This window comes from Nipponia nippon, unplaced genomic scaffold, assembly GCF_047370975.1.
Source record: "Nipponia nippon isolate SJK-2023a ecotype South Korea unplaced genomic scaffold, ASM4737097v1 scaffold_9, whole genome shotgun sequence".
Lineage (NCBI taxonomy): Eukaryota > Metazoa > Chordata > Aves > Pelecaniformes > Threskiornithidae > Nipponia > Nipponia nippon.
Window position 1 is genome coordinate 18,289,315 of NW_028262413.1, and position 17,614 is coordinate 18,306,928.

Below are 17,614 nucleotides of genomic sequence, written 5' to 3' on the forward strand. Positions count from 1 at the left end.
GTCTGCAGGAACTACAGAAGTGCATACCTTTTCCTTTTTGAGCTTCCAGTATCAGATGTAGCAGAAGAAATCATACTGTCCCCATCCTCAATGTCATCTCTCCTAGCAAGCTCCTTCTTCTTTGCCTGAAAAAAGAAGAAATCCCTGAAGCCAAACTCACAGCTGGACATTTCCAGAACAACACTAAACATCAGAACAGATCAGATGCACAAAGAAAGATGCAACTATGGGTTTTGAGACTAAACCACAATCAAAATACTTCCAGTGACTTATTTAATATGAGTTGGCCAACATAAAATAGCAGTATAATTCTTTTTAACTGTCAGAAAAATTTTTGAGGAATCAATTTGAAAACAATGTCATTTCAGACTGCAGCACTTAGCTGGAACACTTCACGAAATTTGAAGTGTTTTAGCATTTGAAGTGTTTTTACCTGCACACCCTAAAAAAAACCCCACATCATCAATTTTCTCACAACTTAATTGGGTGAAGAGTCATAGTAAGGAATAAAAGTGACCAAAAGAAATCACAGAAGGCAGCAGGTGTGCTGAAGAAAAATCATCCTATGATGCTCTTCATTCCCATACTTCCCCTTAAGCAAGAAAATACTACTGCAAATACAGGTCTAGTCACAAATTATTTTGGAAAAATATTCATTAGGGAAATAAATTCACGTGTGAAGTTATATCCTTTTGATTGTTCTACTCCACATACCTGCATAACTTGCTGCATTTTCAGTACTCTTTTATAGATGGCAGAATTGGGAACATTGTAGCGCTTGGCATTTTCAAACATCAAGTTCAGATCAGCCTCCAACTGATCTAAAGTCTCATATTCATGGTTCTTCAGTTTGGTTCTGCAAAAGAGTGGAATATCTGATTGGTATTTCTCAAGTTACACATGGCAAAACAGTTCTTTAACATCTTCATTTTCACAATAAATCAATATCCAAAGAGCTCTAATTACAGGTACATGTTTTCTTTTTCTGATGCTGCAGTAGCATCTTCCAATTGTAACTATATTAGACAAACATCTCCTCTTAAAGAATAATTTTAATAGTTCTGAAATCTGCCCTCTTGAAAGCTGTGCAGACTGAGGTCCTGTTTTCATACTCATATGAGATGTGGCACAGATGAGGCAGAAGCACAACCTGCTGAGACTATGCCAATATACCCCAGCTGTGACCTGTAGGGCCTGGGTATGATGTCAATGCGACAGATTAGTTCCGCACAGCCACAAGCACTGCCTTCCCTACACAACATCAATTCCACTCATCTTCAGTGAGAAACAAAAGTGCCCAACACCTATCAAACTAATCCCCTCCAATTCCTGCCTTCTCTTAAAACCACCTGGTTGTTGACTGATGCTACCCGTAGAAACGTGCTTCATGTGAAAACAGCTAGAATTGGACTAACGACAAAAAAAAGTCATTTTTCATACGCTAAACAGGCAAAATCAGTGCACTTAGTTTGCCAATAACGTGTTTTCTCGTATTTCCTTGCACAGGTGGTGAAAGTTTTAGCCAACTTTTTTAAAGCTTCCAACACCTCATTAAACACAACAGAAAATAGTAATCTGTAACAACAAAAAACCCAAACCCTATCACAACTGCAAAACACAGTCATCCTCCTTCACACCTCCTTCCTGACCCGCTTGCCCATCACATCCACTGGTTACACCCCACATTCAACCCGCTCACTACCTTTAAACCTCGTCTGGTTTCTACAGCACCTAGCTGAATGTGAACCTGCCTGATGGAGCACAAGCACTACCACAAAACAAATATAATATCTTTTAGTCCCAAGCCTTACCCGCCGATGTGACCTTTCAGCTGAACCAGCAAACAAAGAGTAACAACGTTGAACCTGTGTTAAATAGGACTCTTCACTAGTCAGCCAAGGATGAGGAAGTCATGGTTGGATTAAACGTGGCACGGACCTGCAGCTGCTATAAAAACTACTGAGAAGTGCACATGTGTCTATGAAGCTGTCACGATGGAAATACATTTTGCAGGAAGCATCCAACTAACTGCATGTTGCCAGGATGGCAGCTGCATGTACCTTACTAAAATGTAGCACAGCTCTTCTTCATTCCTTTCAGATCTGAGGAACTAATACGTCCTGAATGACTATGAGAAAAGCAAAAAATAATTTTGGACAAATATCCTAAATGTAAGATGTGGGGAAAATTACTTGTTGCCATTCTCATTTAAAATGAACCATTTTAGGCTCATGTATCTTTTTTAAGACTTTAAGACATCAGTATCTTGCAAACCTTTATGCATTGTTTTTAGATTCTTTTTAATATTTCCAACTGAAGCAACAGATAATCGAAAAGTTTTCCTGCCAGCTTCACTCACTCTGCCATTCAAAAAAAAGGAGAGTTACCAATATAATTTTCATTAGATTAGTAAAAAATACAAATAATAATAATACAAACACACACACCCACACCCTCCCCCAAAAGCAAAAGAATTTGGGTACCAATTAAATTGCCATGAAGAGAACACAAAGTCAGCCTCCATTTCTACCTTGTAAAACTCCAGCAACAGTTATTAGCATATGTTAAGGAATATGCAACTGGTATTAAAAAAGTAAAAAACAAAATAAAAAGCCCATTAGATTCAGGATTACTTTCCCTTAAACCACTAGCATATGATGCATATGCTCATAAATACTGAGGATGTAAACACTGAGTCTACTTCATGCTTTTGCCACTGTCTGGTAGCAAACACTACAGGTCACCTTACATCTTCTCCAGCTAATCTGAACGCTCTCTGGTACAGAAAGCAAAATCTATAGAGTAAAATGTATGTAATGAATTCTTGTAGTCCAACAAAAATATTGACAAGCAATTACTGGACTTCAGCACACAAACACTTGTTGGCATTACAAAAGCTAACACATCATTAATAGAATACTCGAGAAAACATAGAATAGAAAGGCTCAAAAAACTTGCATCAAAAAAGCCAACTAATAAGCTCATATTTATCACAAACATCAAAAGTGAGTTTTAATTTTTTTTAAAACAGAATTATTTAAGAACATTCTAATTTGTCAAGGCACACAGGGTAATTAAGTGTGTAAACAAGCAGTAATTGCCTTGTTTACTGATGTTATTACAAATGTTTACAAAATAGATTCAAACTTTAAAAGGATTAATGGAAAACAAAAATAATGTCTAAAGGCAATTCTGCATCTTAGAAAAAGGTACCCAAGTCAGCTAAACTACTTTAGAGATTAAGAACATAAAAAAATTCAAAAAGCAAGTTCTACGTAGAAATCAATTAAGGAGCAGCACTGGAGAGAAATGCTGACCAACAGACTTTTTTCTCCCCTTGGATGTAGACAGCATCAGCATAATTTGTTTCCAAGCGACAACTGATACTGAGAAATTTGCAGATTTAGGCTCTAACTAAGGATCTAATAAAGTGAAGACTGGCACAACTGCCTTAGATTTGAATATTAAATACTTAAATTAAATACTAAATAATATTAAAACGTCCCAATGCTTTTTACCGACAAAGACAACTGCTAGAGGACAAGGAATCATGCTTCAGAAATCATAGCCACCAAGCTGAGATAAAGTCCTCTCAAGATCTACTCTGCAGTTCATCCTCTTGCAAGTAAGCAAGCGTGCATGCAACATTCCTGCTTTTCAACTTTCAATTTTGCTTAAATATTAGTAGCATGTAGTTTATAAACATTCTTGAGCAACTCTGGCATGTTTGCTTTCTTCCAGAGAACTAAAACAAGCTTTGAGAGACTGGACAGCAGGAAGACGAAAAACTGTAAAAGTTTCTAGTCTTCCAATTAATTTAATAAGTTAGAATTACAGAATTGCAAGTTCACATTTTGATCACTGCTGCATGAGGTTTGGGTTCAGCTTTCTGAAAGAGTAACCCAAAAGACTACATCTAAATTAAAGTACCACTTCTTCAATTCAAATTGCTTCTCCCTACTATCGCTTTGTGCTACTCCTCTTTATTTGGAGTTGTTCTGTAGCCAGCTTAACACTCCAGTAATGTTAACATACCGGGGGGGGAGACAGAAAAAGCAATGCCCTGAAAGAATCACTGACGGTCTAGGATTACACTGACTAAATAACTCAACATCAACGACCATCCTCCTGAGATATTAAAGCCAATAGGCAACCCTATATCCTTATCACATGTAAGTTCAGAATCTATGAAGTAACACTGCCAGCATGATACTATAAATCAAATTTACTTATTAGTAACATATCTTGATCCTGCTCAATCAAATTCTTTATGTTTAGGTGCAAGTTTTATCAAACTGTGAAAAGGGGGAATTTGTCATATCCCCTGAAGCAGAACAAATTCAAAGCAAGCTGCAGGCAGAACAAGCAAGGCAATAGTGTTTCCTACGGAATATATCCTGCCTGCAACAATTCTCTTTTTACAAAAAGAGAATTCTAAATTGGTTCTGTACAATTGCATGATATGGTAAAAGAAACTGGTGACTCTTCACATCAGCAGATCCCAAGCCACTCGACCCTAACAAATCTGGGATTTGCTTTACCTCTCCTCCCAGAGACGGGGAGGCAGCTCATGCAGACCCCAGAACACCACTATCACATGCGGCATCTAAAAATATACCACTTATTCCGCATAGCCTTGGTATCCCACACTAGCTTCATCTGTGTGTATTTAGGCAGTGACCTACACACATTACAATGCAGCAGTCTAACCACGAAGCACCAAAAAGCAGAAAAAACATATGAAGTTGCCATTAGTCTCAAATACACCATTCTACGTGCACTGATTCTCTGCTCTCTCGTGACCCTGTAGAAACAACATCTTTAAGCTGATGGAGAAGGCAAGGACTCCAGTAGCTTACAAGTGAAGAAAAACAGCTTAATTATATCTCACTCCTTTAAATCTTAACCTAGAGCCAGAAGACAAGATTGTCTTAAAAAGGAAGGATGAGCGATCATCCAAACTATCTTACCAGGAAATAAAATCTTGCTTCTATCAGCATTTGTTTATCCACAACCAAATAAGCAAGATGCAGCCCATCTGATTTTAAGCAAACCACCTACATTCACAGTTGAACTCATGAAAGGCCTGACAACAAAAGTAAAACTCAAGACTTAGACCATATGGTTTGGAAAGAGAGACAACTTCCAACCACACATATGAAGAATGAAAATTGCACAGGCATAAAAGTAATCCTGGTCTAGTCTGCAAATAACCTGCTACCTCTTCAATGCACTTGCTGTCAGCAAACAACAGGATGATTAATTAAGAAGGTTATTCACAGAAGTACTTTGAACAGATTTAATTATACTCAAACTCGGCAGAACTCAAGTATTGTACCTTTTCTGCATTTACAGTATGAACTGCAGTTTCACAATAAATTAAAAAAAAAAAAATCTCACCAATCTTGCAAGGAAAGAATTTTATAAACATCAATGTATTTGGCAAAGCAAGGCTAAAACTAACCAAATCCATGGCTCTATTCAACAGCAAGTCACTGTGGACATACTACAAATTAACCTTTATACACCAGAAACCAAGAGAAATTTCTATGAAATGACTGATGGTGATATAATTGTACCTCAAAGCATGAGTAAAACTTGGAAGAATATCCTTTTAAACATAATGACCTTTGCAAAATGAGGAAAAAATAGTTTAAAAGGTAGGTTACTGTTTCATAAGGCCGCTAAGTCCAAAACAACACTGGCATGACATTTAATTTGGTCAAAATCAGAGCAGGAATTAAAAAAAACCATACAGTAAGCTGGCACTCAACTCCCTAAAAGGTCTACTGGAAACTCATCAGCCCTTCCAGGTGCAATATCTGAAAGAACTGAAGAACAGCGAGATACTGTCTCCATATAATCAAAAGATCTACCTTATTAGTCACACACTATGCCTAAAAAATTCAAAGAAAAAAAATATTCAAACACATGGCTAAAACCAGTCATCATCTAACTTCTTTTCTCTTGTTCTGAAATTGTGAAGTCCAGAGGCTAGTCCAGCCTCTTCGGGGGAAAAACTCTGTAACAAAGCACGCATGCAATAAAGGCATTTGACAAAGACCCTACTGAGGAATGAAATAATTTTTTTCTAAAGTACATCCAGAACCTTGTTTACTTGAACCTCTGATTTTATAAAGGCCATACACACGATATGCACTGGAAGTATTTGCTAAGTTAGGAAAATTGGTTATACCTACAGAAGATTTTAAAACTGTACAACATTCAACAAGTATTAAATTATATTAAGTGAAAAAAGGAATGAAAGAACTGCTAAATCTCAGATAAAGTGAAAATTTACAAGGTATTCCAAATATTACAGAGACATAATTTTCTCTGCAAAGAATGTTTTCCCAATTGGCTCATTCATAAATTAAGCAAACTGTAACACAGTGACATACTATTTTTCCAAAGTCAATGTAATAATAGAATATTAATGTAAATTTGTTTTTAATTAAGAACTTAATTTGTATTGGGCTGAAGATGTTATTTAAAAAAAAAAAAAAAAAAAAGTTCTCTATAAACTGTTCAGGCTTTAACCCAGACAGCAGGCTCCATTATTTCAACATAAGTTCCACTCCTTTATTTGCCTTACTACTAGAAGTGGTTAAATTATAAGGCAAAATATGCTTGACCAGATCATATTTACTATAAGTTCAACTCTAATAATTAATCCAAAAGCAACAAGAGCCACCACAAATTCCACAGTTTCAGGAGAACCTCAACAGATCCCAGTGCAGTGAAATGTAACATTTAGATTCCTGCGTCGCAGACAATTTTTCAACAGGATGTACATTTGTAAGAAAAGTGCATTTCAAATCCCCAAATAGTGGACATCACACAAAACCAACCATGTTTTACGCTAGATCCACGCACTTTTTTAAACCTCCACTACAGCCCCAGCTTCCTGGAGCGCAAGGCACTGGGGTGTGCCAATGAAGATACCGATTTCAGTGCCTGTGCACCCACATCAGCCTCACGTGTGTATTACGAGAGAACTGCTGCCAGGGAATTCCCTGGAGCCCTTCCCTCCTCTGGTGTAGAGAAGCCTGACCCACTTGCCTTAGGGATCACACTTACTAATGCTGTAAAATTAATAAGGAACACAGTTCTTGTAAGCATGCCAGCATCTAGCACTTATGTACCAGGTAACTGAACACGTTCTGCTGCATTATTGCCCAACTGTTCCTCCAGTCAGTTATAATTACAGAATGACTTTTCACCAGCAATGTTAAGTTTGCAAAATAACCTCCACACCATGCACTTTTACCACACCTGAAAGTCACAGCCTTCAGTGTCATGTCTTTCTTTTTAAATAGGATATTCTTGTTCTACAGCTCTGAGTTTTGTCCTGTTTGAGGCGTGGGGGGGGTCTTATCAGTGTGTATATGAACACCTGGTGGGAGGGAATGAAGGAGCCAGACTCATCTCAGCTGTGCCTACTGACAGAGCAAGAGGCAATGGCACCAAATTGAAACACATGGAACTTCGTCTGAACACAAGAAAAAGAAAACAGAAAAAAACCTTTTTTTTTAATTCCTACTGTGAGGGTGGTCAAACACTGGCACTGGTTGCCCAGGGAAGTTGTGGACTCTCCATCTGTGGAGATATTCAAAACCTGACTGGATATAGTCCTGGGCAACTGGCTCTGGGTGACCCTGCTTGAGCCAGGGGTTCAACTGGATGGTCTCCCTTCCAACCTCAGCTATTCCATGATTCTGTAAAGAGCAAGTCAGGAGGAAACTAGCAGAAAACTAAAGCCATCAGCAGGACTACCTCCCACATCCAGGAACAGCTCGGGATCAGCACTCAGCTCAAATGACTGAGGTTCATAATGCTCACAAAATGACTGAGAGGCTGAGATAGGTGTAATATACTTCTCATTAAAACAAAACAGATCCATACTCTCCCTCTAGACATCATATATTATTTTGTAAGGATTTTCCTGCATTTAATACGCACAGACTCTTGAAATATATGACTAGCTGTAAAATTTGCAATGTCCACACATTTCACAGTTCACTCTGGCAGGATAGCCCAGGTAGCCAGATGCCAAAGCAAAAAAGATGAGACAGGAATGCCAGGCTTTACTCCAACACCTTCCAACTTTTCACTAGGACAATTAACTTTTCTGTCGCCATCTGTGAACAGAAGATATCCTCTTTGTAGGTACATCTCAAAAAAAAACCCAAAACCAAAAAACCCCACCACCATCAAAAAAACCCAAACAAACCCAAAAACCACAAAAAAACTCCACCTCTAATGAGTGGCAGTTTTGAATACCTAAAGACATACTTGCAATATCAGTAAAACCATACTAGCTTCAGTCTTCCCTAAAGCACATCAATTAAGTGCACATATGCATGACTTCAAGGCTTTTTAGGTATAGTAAGAAGCAAAGATTATGTGGTAATTTAAAGACTAGTTTAATTTCAGAATTTGCTAAAAGAAGTTGGACTATTATAAATACTGTACTTTAACTTGTGAGCTACAAATACTATTTCTAAAAAGACTCTCTGTCCCTTTTTATTTTCTAAGCTCCCAGGCAATAAGATAAGTCATTTTTTTCTACAGCTCTTCATACATTTGTGCGCCATTTCTGTACTGCTCACATAGCCAGATGCAACCTGCCTATGCTGTAAGGAAAGCAGAAACACAGCTGCCTCCCTACGGCAAATTATTTGTCCTATAACTGATATCAAGTATATTTCCAATGGAAAGTCTCTCCCAGTTAAATCTGTTTATACATAATTTGAGCCGATACTCTTTGGTACATTCAGACAAAAAGCTCCCTGACAACTGTCAATGATTTTTCTCAATTTCACCTTTTTTTTTTCCCCCATCGAGTACATTTTGTGCTTTGTTCAAGACAAGACACTTTCTTTGCCAAGCCAACAGCTGTACTAAGACATAAGAAAAAAATGTTTTAAAGCCACTGATGGGTAGATAACCAGTATGGCAGCTCCATACTTGGTCCCCAGGACATGAAAAACACCCTCTGACAGGTAAAAAAAAAAAAGAAGCTTTGTTACTTTCTGATTTAACAAAGACACTGCTTACCCAACAATTATACCAAGTCTAGAAGATCACATTATTGTATAACTAAAATTTACAGACCTATGTATTAGAGTGGATTACAAACACATGAACAGTGTTAGGGTCCAGTCCTCACTCACTGAAGCTGTAGGACCAGCACTCCTGCAGTGTAGCTCAAGCAGGGACTGGAGCCCCAGGAGCCACTGGGCAGGAGACCAGGGCCACCTGAGGCTGGTCAGTACCATTAAGGTCTATTAATGTACTCAGGACTCTGACATACATCCATCATATGAACTTATCTTGCAACGCTGAAGAAAGATATTGCTCACTTCTTTTTACTCAGGTTTTTAATCCAAGAACTGCACTCTGGCAGTTGATGAACCTTTCATGGCTCACAGATTTATAAATTGTGCACTGCTTTGGTACTTCAGTCCAGGCTAGCTACATCATGAATGAAAATAATTATTCTCCACAGTTATACTGTGACCTAGACAAAAGGAATGTAATTGCAACTATCTTCCTACAACTCACATTGCTGAAGACTATTAATTTAAAAAACATGGCAGGAAGAGGTAACCAAGCCATCAGGGTCAAAGAAAGAGAATAATGGGGGGTTCTGCAAAAGCTTTCATCTCTGCTGCCCACCTAGCATTCAGAATTATTGATATGGCAACCTTTCAGGCATATCACAAATGAAACTCCATGGAAAATAAACCCAGCAGCAGCCATCTATAAAAGATGATGAAAAGACTGAGGCAAACTGACTTGAAACAAGCAGCAACCAAATATAGAGGAACGATGGTATACACCGCACTAGGTATCAACAACTTGACCACAAGGTAGGATTCTCGAAATAAAAGAAACCCTTCAATAGTTTCCCACCAGATGTAGTTTGCATTCTGTTTTCTTACCTGATCTGCTGCAATGAAATAGGTGCTTTAATTTGCTGATAATAATCAGGATATTTTTTCTTGGAGGGCAAGTGGAAAAAGGGTTCAGATATGAGCTGGCCCTGATTATTTCGGCAACTTCTAACTGTGTCATAAAGCTGATAAAGAGGATTAGAAGTGTCCATGAAGGAAGTAATGCTCTCTGCTTCGGATTCTCCTTCTTCATAACGAGCCGCAGCTGCACAGAGAAAAAGGAAAAAAGGGAAACTCAGCACAACAACTCCGAGCGGGTTTTCTGGTTGACTTTTCAAATGGATAAAGATCTAAACCAGAACAAAAACCAGTCCCTCAATCGAGGGTGTTCAGCCACTCTCTGGCAGTCAGATTCATACCTCAGAAAAGGACATCACAAATATATCTTATGAGCCTCAAGCTGACAAAAAAAAAAAAAAAAAGTATCTGGGTATGGAAATCTCTCTTATCAGATGAGACTTCAGTTCTGTCACTAGTAATACACCCTTGCCACCTACAAGTGCTGAGAAGTGTTCACATATGAGACTACATAACAGGACTATTCAACCACACACTACCTATAAAACAGCTACATCCTTATTTACCCATCAAACTATTAATACTAGTATGTGTGCCAAATACATTTGTATATTGAACTACTGCCATTCTGCTATCTGACAAGAATACTCAAGAAGAATACTCAAGAATACTCAAGAATTCTCACTACAAGAATAAAAATTGACAAACCATGTCTGGAATTTTCAAAGGTGCCTAGCCAGTTAAGCAAAATGGCCAAATTAATTTTTAATTTTTGCATATATATCAAAAAAGTGACTTCAAAACTTCTACAGTCCTTTAGACCATATTAATGACAGCTCAATTAAAAAAATCATTAAGTTTAGCAGAAAAAACTGACACTACAGCCTGAAGGTGCACCTCTCATATATGCAGCAAAATGAAGGAAGCATAAATATTTCAGAATTATTATACAATTAGCATAAACATTTCATAATAAAGTATTTACAAATTTTATAGCAAACCTTCCTAGTTATCTATATGAAACATATATTGTGCTTCAGGATTAGGATGAATGAAAGAAATGCTATGAAGAACTAACATTTATTGCAGATAAAATCAGGAGAAACATTACATGAGCAACAAAAACACAAAAGGAATGTTTACATGGCACCAGGCCTGCTGGAGACAGATGGGGTTCATCTGTCACAAAGGGGGGAAAAGGATTCTGGCTCAGGACTTAGCAGGCCTCGTTGAGAGCGCTTTAAACTAGATGCGAAGGGGGAAGGGGATAAAACCAAGCTTCCTAGGGATGAGCCTAGGGGTGGCATGCCTGTGTTGGAGAAGAGATCAACAGCCCAACTGAAGTGCATTTACACCAATGCACGCAACACGGGCAATAAACAGGAGGAGCTGGAAGCCATTGCGCGGCAGGAAAACTATGATGTGGTCACCATCACGGAAACATGGTGGGATGACTCGCACAACTGGACTGCTGCAATGGATGGCTACAAGCTCTTTAGAAGGGACAGGCAAGGAAGGAGAGGTGGTGGGGTAGCCTTGTACGTTAGAGAGGGTTTTGATTGTCTAGAGCTCAATGAAGGTAATGATAAGGTTGAGTGCTTACGGGTAAAGATCAGAGGGAAAGCTGATAAGGCAGATACCCTGGTGGGAGTCTGTTATAGAGCACCCAACCAAGATGAGGAAACAGATGAAGCATTCTACAAGCAACTGGCTGAAGTCTCACAATCTCTAGCCCTTGTTCTTGTGGGAGACTTCAACTTACCAGATCTCTGCTGGAAATACAACACAGCAGAGAGAAAGCAGTCTTGGAGGTTCCCGGAGTGTGTGCAAGACAACCTCCTGACGCAGCTGGTAAGCGAGCCAACCAGGGGAGGTGCCCCACTGGACCTGCTGCTTACGAACAGAGAAGGACTGGTGGGCGATGTGGTGGTTGGAGGCCGTCTTGGGCTCAGCAACCATGAAACAATAGTTTTCAATTCTTGGAGAAGTAAGGAAGGGGGTCAGCAAAACCACTACCCTGAACTTTAGAAGGGCAGACTTTGGTCTGTTTAGGAGTCTGGTTAACAGAGTCCCTTGGGAGGCAGTCCTGAAGGGCAAAGGAGTCCAGGAAGGCTGGATGTTATTCAAGAAGGAAGGCTCAAAGGCACAGGAGCAGGCCGTCCCCATGTGCCATAAGTCGAGCAGGCAGGAGAGAAGACTGGCCTGGCTGAACAGAGAGCTTTGGCTGGAACTCAGGAAAAAAAGGAGAGCCTACCACCTTTGGAAGAAGGGGAGGCAACTCAGGAGGACTACAAGGGTGTTGTGAGGTTATGCAGGGAGAAGATTAGAAAGGCGAAGGCCCAGCTAGAACTTAAACTGGCCACTGCAGCTAAAGATAACACAAAATGTTTTTACAAATATATCGGCAACAAAAGGAGGGCCAAGGAGAATCTCCATCCTTTGTTGGATGCAGAGGGAAACATTGCCACGAAGGATGAGGAGAAGGCTGAGGTACTTAATGCCTTCTTTGCCTCAGTCAGACTGGTCATCCTCAGGGTTTTCAGGCCCCTGAGCTGGGAGATGGAGATAGGATGCAGAATGAAGCCCCAGTTGTCGAAGTGGTGGCAGTCACCAACCTGCTCCTCCACTTGAATGCCCACAAGTCTATGGGGCCAGATGGGATCCACCTGAGGATACTGAGGGAGCTGGCAGAGGAGCTTGCCAAGCCACTCTCCATCATCTACCAGCAGTCCTGGTCAACTGGGGAGGTCCCAGATGACTGGAAGTTAGCAAATGTGACACCCATCTACAAGAAGGGCCGGAAGGAAGATCCGGGGAACTACAGGCCTGTCAGCCTGACCTCGGTGCCGGGAAAGGTCATGGAGCAGATCATCTTGAGTGCCATTACACGGCACGTGCGGGACAACTGGAGGATCATGCTCAGCCAGCATGGGTTTATGAAAGGGAGGGTCCTGCTTCACTAACTGGTCTCCTTCTATGCCAAGGTGACCCACTTAGTGGACAAGAGGAAGGCTGTGGATGTTGTCTACTTGGGCTTTAGTAAGGCTTTCAACACTGTCTCCCACAGCATTCTCCTGGAGAAGCTGGCTGCTCACGGCTTGGATAAGTACACTCTGCGCTGGCTTAAAAACTGGCTGGACAGCCAAGCCCAGAGAGTGGTGGTAAATGGAGTCAAATCCAGTTGGCAGCTGGTCACAAGTGCTGTTCCCCAGGGCTCAGTATTGGGGCTGGTCCCGTTCAATATCTGCACTGATGATCTGGATGAGGGGATTGAGTGCACCCTCAGTAAGTTTGCAGATGACACCAAGTGGGATGGAAGTGTCGATCTCCTGGAGGGTAGGAAGGGCCTCCAGAGGGACCTGGACAGGCTGGATCAATGGGCCGAGGCCAACTGTATGAGGTTCAACAAGGCTCAGTGCTGGGTCCTGCACTTGGGTCACAACAACCCCATGCAACGCTACAGGCTTGGGGAGGAGTGGCTGGAGAGCTGCCTGGCAGAAAAGGACCTGGGGGTGTTGGTTGACAGCCGCCTGAACATGAGCCAGCAGTGTGCTCAGGTGGCCAAGAAGGCCAATGGCATCCTGGCTTGCATCAGAAATAGTGTGGCCAGCAGGACCAGGGAGGTGATAGTGCCCCTGTACTCAGCACTGGTGAGGCTGCACCTCGAGTACTGTGTTCAGTTTTGGGCCCCTCACTACAAGAAGGACATTGAGGTGCTGGAGCGTGTCCAAAGAAGGGCAATGAAGTTGGTGAAGCGTCTAGAGCACAAGTCTATGAGGAGCATCTGAGGGAGCTGGGGTTGTTTAGTTTGGAGAAGAGGAGGCTGAGGGGAGACCTTATTGCTCCTTACAACTACTTGAAAGGAGGTTGTAGCGAGGTGGAGGTCGGTCTCTTCTCCCAAGTAACAAGCGACAGGACAAGAGGAAATGGCCACAAGCTGTGCCAGGGGAAGTTTAGGTTGGATATTGGGAAAAACTTCCTCACTGAAAGGGTTGTCAGGCACTTGAACAGGCTGCCCTGGGAAGTGGTTGAGTCCCCATCCCTGGAGGTATTTAAAAGAAAGGTAGACGTGGTGCTTGAAGACATGGTTTAGCGGTGGACTTGGCAGTGCTAGGTTAATGGTTGGACTCAATGATCTTAAGGGTCTTTTCCAACCTTAACAATTCTATGATTCTATAATGAAAAAACACTGGTAGTGGAAATATAGGATGGGAAGCAAATAAATGGCCAACCCTTCCACATTTCTCAGTAACACAAACGGTGTAATCTGTACCTTGCAGACAGGCATAACATAATCTATGTGGTTTTGCACATACTGGAGTTAAATTATTTACCCCTTTTCCCCCTCTTATGAGTTACAGTTTGAAGGAAAGTTTGGCAGATGACATACTGGGTAATTCAGTTACACAAAAGACAGCTCTCTAACACTCACACCAAGTTTCCAGCTGGCATTTTCATTACTGCTCAGTGGAGGCTGGCAATGTTTCAAGCTTTCTACCCAAGTTCAGTAAAGACACATTGAAACGATGACAAAGCCAGGGGACACTCTGACTGCATAACAACATAGTTACTATCATTTTTCCTCTGCAGTCTGACATTGCAGATCTACGTGAGTGTATGATGTATGAGATCTGCCAGACAAGTCAGATGCAAGCTAAAACACAAGCAGACCTCAGCAGATGTGCAAACACATTATGAAGACATTCATTACGGATTCAGGGAAGACACTTAAAATTATCCTAATTACATGTCTGTATGCCAGTCAGCATCACTTAATGGCCTAGCATCCACTACACAGTAGCCTTCAAAGCAGGAGCTGGACAGAATAACTCAGGTAGAAACAAAAGACTGGAGGTAGCACTATGTTTTCCTGTACCTAGCATATCAACCTGAACATGGACGTAAATGGCAACAGCTAAGAGAATGCTATTAGGTAAAGTAAGTCTCCAAAATAGATTATGCAGCAAAATACTGTCTTTGGTTTTGCTTACTCAAACAGTTCAGTTCTGAGTGCTCCATCAAAAAGTAAGAAACAGAACAGAAAAAGCAGAAGAACTTGTTTTTATGAAAGAGAAAAAAAATAAGAAACTAGTCAAGTAAATTACTGTTCTCTGACATGTGGCAGCCAGCAACAAAGCAGTTCAATACCCTAAATAAGAAATGTACTTCCTTTGTATTAAAAGTAGAACACAAGGCATTCCCTAAAATAAAAATCTAAGTAAATTAAACAGGCACTAAAAGGAAAGTGTTTACATAATATTGTAAATACAGCTATAAACATTTTCATTATGATGTGTATGTTCTATAAAAGTGATGTGTCAAACATTATATATTCTTACATACTCAGGAAATGATAGTGTTCTCCTAATATGAAACTTGTTATCTTAAGAACTGAAGAAGAATGTATTATTCAGATCAGAAGACAGAAAAATCCATATTTTGCTATGGAACAAACAATCTAATGCAAGACTGTAGGTTCTTTAACATGCAGTAGCAGCAGGTCCCATATCTCCACCAAGCACATGCTGGCAGTGGAGAGTAACAGTCAGTTATTCCCCTTTGATGCAGCTGTTACCACAACTACAGTTAGCAGATACAGGAGAAAAAAAAACAAACAACAAGTAGCCAAATGCAGTAAACCATAACCACAAAATATATGCCATTCAACAGTCCCAAAAAAAATGTATTTCCTGCTGCTCACTCCATGCCACAGTGACTGTTTCCTAATGAAGCGACAGCTTCATAACAGAGTGATGTTTAATTGACTTCACTGCAAAAGGACAAAGCCTAATTTACAACTGGAACTGAGCTTTATTGTCAGATATAAATGCATATATCATATACATGTACTCTTACCCAATGACGATGCAGAAAAAGAGCAGAGAGGAGAGTATTTGAACGTATATGAAAGAAAATTAGTCTTTACTCAGTAAGTGATTTGCTTTAAACACTCTCTCTTTTGTGGTCCCAAAGCACCTCGACAACAATGAATGCTCAAAGTCTAACTGAAGGTAGATGCTAGTAAAACCAAAAGCAGCATCCAATCTTAAAACATTTATAAACTGAATAATAATAAATAAAATACCTTTGTTCACAAAATGAAATACTTATTTATAAGTAATACATAATGACCAGCTATGCCTGCCTTTACAGATTTACAGTGAGGAGCAAGGGAGCTACAGAAGCTGCTCATGTAATAGTACATTTGAACTGGAAATCTTCTACAAGCTCCGTCCTACCATGACACCCTCTGAAACTGTGAGGATAAACTCCAAGTCAGAAACAGATACCGTTCATTGCTTAGGCAACTGCTAGAATCAAAGAAGCTCACGAAGATTTAGTTCTCTGTATAGAGGAGAAAGTTCTCTTAATATTCAGTCATGCAGCCTAGTTTTCATTTATTTTAACGAGTGTTAGAGGAAGTAAAAAGGATGAGATACCAGAGCGACTAATAAAAAGACCACTTGGTTTAAATGAAAATCCTTTTCATCTGCAGACTGAAAGCATAGGGATGTCCAAGTAGTATGCTGGACAGACAGAAAATCTTAAGGGTGAGAGATGTCTGCCAAAAAAATTGACATTGCACCTCTTAGGTGAATGCAATAAAGACAGGAGAGCTTCAACAGCAGCAAGGCAAAAACCTCAGATGCATACAAAAGGCCCCATGAAAATGACAATAATGTCCATGGTAAAGGTGGCACCAGAAAGTGGTTAAACCACTTCAAGAATTTAAATCACGTAAAGACATAAAAAGCTATGCGTTTTTACAGAATTACAATTTGCAAAAGCAGCAGCTAACAATCATGCTGAACCAAGCTAATAAATACTCCTCACGCCTCCCAGAAAGCAGCTGCTCTGAAGCAATAACAGAACTCTGGGCTAACCAGGAATAAAATTCTTTTGCTTGCAGCAAGATCTAAAACAATCCAAAAAATTCTACAGCATATCCAGCCACTGGAAAACAGTGGTGAGTACAATTCAATTACCAGGTGTGAAATAAATGCGTGAAAAATACATATTGAAGAGATGCATCATTTCACAACAATACAGAAATAATGTAAACAAAAAATAAAACAATGGTATACATACAAAAACATTTCAGAAACCTGCTCTGAGATGAATGCAAGGAAGTTGCTGAGAATGTAACTATCAGGACAGGCTAACTTAAAAGACAACCTGTAACGATTTATGACCAATACTGAAATATCTGATATAGTGCATATATTACAGCATATATGCTTACAGTATAATGCTAAAGCATGCTTATTATGAAACTAAGGATGCTGTATGAAGGCACGCCTTTTCATGTGCTTTTGCTTTACCATAAACCTTCATGCAAGATTTCACGACTGCTAGGCTAGACCAGATATTTCTAAATTAAGTTCTAACATTTATCTATCCTTATAGCTCGTATCAATTATCTTCACCTTAAAAAAATAAAACTCGACACGTACTTAGAAGACCCAATGGCACAAGGGAGCAAGAGAGAACAAGCCAGTGTGAGTGAGCGTAAGTGAGATTTCTCTCAAACAATTGCAGCACTGTAAATCTCTTTTACTGCAATGAGCACCCGATGTCTTCTCCAGTGTCTCCTCTTCTGTTTCATATATTAGAAGGAATAAAAACAAGCCGGGGCC

General features: G+C 40.0%; 1 protein-coding gene across 21 annotated transcripts in view; it reads right to left on the minus strand.

The window, feature by feature from the left end:
• The window catches only part of PBRM1 (polybromo 1), a 70,760-nt gene that overhangs the window by 36,482 nt on the left and 16,664 nt on the right, over positions 1-17,614 (minus strand). For 20 of the 21 annotated variants that reach the window (XM_087744537.1, XM_087744541.1, XM_087744551.1 and 17 more), the window contains 3 exons: positions 9,948-10,164; positions 715-856; positions 28-125 (listed from right to left, as the gene is read on the minus strand). In XM_087744537.1, the coding sequence (XP_087600663.1) occupies positions 28-125; positions 715-856; positions 9,948-10,164 (457 nt within the window). The remainder of the gene's footprint in view (positions 1-27; positions 126-714; positions 857-9,947; positions 10,165-17,614) is intronic. The other variant, XM_087744553.1, reaches the window with a different exon arrangement.